General features: G+C 46.1%; 1 protein-coding gene across 1 annotated transcript in view; it reads right to left on the reverse strand.

The window, feature by feature from the left end:
* PDZD4 (PDZ domain containing 4) overlaps positions 1–1,532 on the reverse strand; it is a 138,121-nt gene extending 136,589 nt beyond the window's left edge. Inside the window, exon 1 of the mRNA XM_066580773.1 lies at positions 1,031–1,532. Within this exon, the coding sequence (XP_066436870.1) occupies positions 1,031–1,090 (60 nt within the window). The 5' untranslated portion in view covers positions 1,091–1,532. The remainder of the gene's footprint in view (positions 1–1,030) is intronic.
* Positions 1,533–3,285: the final 1,753 nt, after the last annotated feature.

Here is a 3,285-nt window from a genome sequence, read left to right on the forward strand (position 1 = left end):
TTTCTCCCAACCAGCTGCATTCTGTATTAAAACAACTGATAGATATGGACAAGTCCATGGAAATAGCAGGGCAGCGTCCTCAATGACTGAAGATATCATTACAGTTTCTATTCCAATTTCAGACCACCCACTAAATTAATTAACTGGTGAATTTACCTCCTCCTCCATCTTTTTATATTTCCATCACCTTCATAACGCACCCGAAGTCAGATAAGCCCCCGTATCCTGTATAAGACCACATACCACTAACCGCTACCAAACATTTACAATATACACCATCTCACAAAACCTCTCACTTGTGGACTCTTTACAGTCTATGTAGCAGATGAATTAGATGCGTCATATATACAGTGTATACATTATAACATTCATATATATATACAGCTAATACAGTAGATGATACAATATATGCCTAAGGGATGGCGCACAAACATATACTTCCATATGGAGTCCATGGGCTCTATAAGGCGTGTGGTTCTGTGCGACACGTGAGTGTTTTTTGTTGCACGTGTATGCATGCACGCTAGTGTGGGAATCTGGATGCGTGTAAGCGTGTGAACACGTCATGATATTATAGCCTATAGACGTAGTATGTATCATATAACGCACACATAGACATAGGTTACAGCTGTTTTGTGCATTTTTGCATGTTCTACCTATTAGTTACATTTGTGACACGTTACCTCTATTATGCATCCAGCATATAACTGTATGCGTAATATTATATCATATCGCTCTATTAGCTGCATTGCATTAGTAAGGATTTCTTCCCTAATTGCACCCCTCACCACACCCCTCTTCCAGCACCTGGATGGCCCTAAAGCATCACTATTTCTAGCTTTTAGTCTATTCTATTGTCTTATTATGTTATTGCCTTCACCATGCCTTCACTTTTCCTCCATCCCTTCCTGCACATCCTTTGCTCTCTGCTTCACCCAGCCCCATTCTCCTGCCTCTAACACCTCTATTAACCCCATATTCTACGCCGCCTTTAACCCTTTCAAGGCCCTAGGCAATTGTTATGTCTTACCTGCAGCATCACTTTGTAATGCTCCTCTGGTTTCCGAACCACACACATGTTACATCCCATGTTAGCTTGAAGAGGGTGCAGAACTGTGATGGAAAGGGGGCTGAATACCCCCCAATCTTGTCTGATCTCCAGTCAAAGATGTCTATTCAATTCTCCGTCTACTGGATCCAAAGCTATTTGAGGGGGACCCAGATGAGAAGTGTAAAATCCGTTAATTATCCATCCAAAGGGGCCAGGTAATCCATGGTGGGCACAGAGTGGCAGACAGAAGGGGGGAGGCTTGACATTGGGAGGATAAGACCAGTAGCTGCCCCCCTCATCTTCCAGAAATGGGGTGCACCTTCTCCTCCCCTCCCCCCTATGAAGTAGTCTTTTCTCCAGGGCTGCCTGCCAGTGCTACCCAAGATGATGGGGTAACAGGGCATAAATACCTGTAGAAAATAAGGTTCCTTCTTAAGATGCAATGGAGCTGATCCTCAAGGAGGACAGCCAATCTACTAGATCTTCATGCTACCTTCCAGGCATGCACATAGAAATCGGAAGGCACCTGTGCTTAATCGTGCTGCTGCAGAACGCATACGACATGCGTTCATCCTATGAGTATCTCTGAGCATCAGCATTGCTGGGAAGGAGGGAGGGAGAGCAGAACAGGGAAGGGGGAGACAGAGAGGGAGGCAGAGCGGGAAAGGTAGCTAATAAATATGGATGGTCTATGGTGTAACACTCAGAGCCAATCTGTTAGACAGGCACGAAAACTGCTGAGAGTATTTCATCAGCAGCTCAAAGTGGTGGCTATGTAAGACATGGGGAGGGAGTGGGGGGACTGGACGAAAGAATGTACAAGGAAGGGATAAATAGACCAAGGATGGCCAAGAAGGAGCAAAGGTGCAATATATACAGGGTGCAGTCAAAAAGCCGGATCCAGCGCTATATCTCAATACTGGTGTCCTATATTGAAATAACAATAGTGTACTTGTATAGGAAGGCATGGATGTGCTTACACAATGGCATGGTGCACCGGCCCTTGGGGCCCCGAAACATTGATTTCAGTTTTGTGTAAGAGAGAGTAAAACCCAATTGCAAAGTCAAAGAGTTGCATGTGAGAAGCAGAAATCCACTTTCCGCATCTCTCTAAGGATCGCTGCTATGACTGAAGTAAGGGAAGTGTGATCGAAGTGTCCTCCTTCTGCTATGATAGGGGCAGATCATCCAAGAAGTCATCCACCATTGTCTGTAGGGAAATCAGGTACCGATCTGTGTTGAGAGCCCCAGAATGAACACAGGTCCAACGAAAGGTCTTGAGGCAACTTCGAGTAGGATTTCCTTACCTCAGTCATAGCAGTGGTCCAATATGATGTGGAAAGTGGATTTCTGCTTCTCACATGCTGCTCTACAACTTTGCAATTGGGTTTTACTATTAGAGATGAGCGAGCATCTATTCGAGGGGGCCGCGGGGGTCGGGGGCGGCGCGGGGCAGCGGGGAGGAGAGTGAGAGAGATCCCTCTCTCTCACTCCCTCCCGATCCCCTCTGCAACCCTCCGCTCACCCCCGCGGCCCCCTGAATCTTCAGGGATGAGCCAGCAGGTACTCAAAAAAGGCGATGCTTTCTCGAGTATATCGCCTTACCGAGTATGCACGCTCATCTCTATTTACTATCCTTCTCTTGCAGGGGCCACAACACAAAATTGAAATCCATGTTCTGGGGCCCATGTGCTATACCATGTAGCGCATCCATGTCTTCCTATTCAAGTGCACTATTGTTATTTCAATATAGGACACCAGTACTGAGATATAGCTCTGGATCTGTCTTTTGACTACCCCCGGTATATCTGTAAATGGGGGACTGGACACAAGAAGATAGAATGTAGAAGCCAAGTCAAAAACATCTTTCAAGTGGACATACAAAGTGTGATGAGTCAAGGCTAGGCTTCCCTGCTCCCAGGGCAAAAGATTTGGTTCACTGTCCTATTCGTATATCTAAATGCCCTGACCAAGGTAGAATGGCTTGTTTTCCAGCTCCTATGGGAGCTGGAAAGAAAGCACCTCACACCACGGATCGTGTAAACGGGCTACTTCAAGTAGCTTGAATGAACCCGTTCACGCAATCTTTAGAGCAGTATAGCCGCAGTCTTTGCACGCAGCTATACGGTGCGCCCACAGCGCTCATGTGAACGAGCCCTTAGACGGAGGGAGAATAGAACATGTGCAGCTATATATTGCTATGCCAGAATTAACCTTGAGATTTCACACTATTC

The sequence above is a fragment of the Eleutherodactylus coqui genome, chromosome 10 (assembly GCF_035609145.1).
Source record: "Eleutherodactylus coqui strain aEleCoq1 chromosome 10, aEleCoq1.hap1, whole genome shotgun sequence".
Taxonomy (NCBI): Eukaryota; Metazoa; Chordata; class Amphibia; order Anura; family Eleutherodactylidae; genus Eleutherodactylus; species Eleutherodactylus coqui.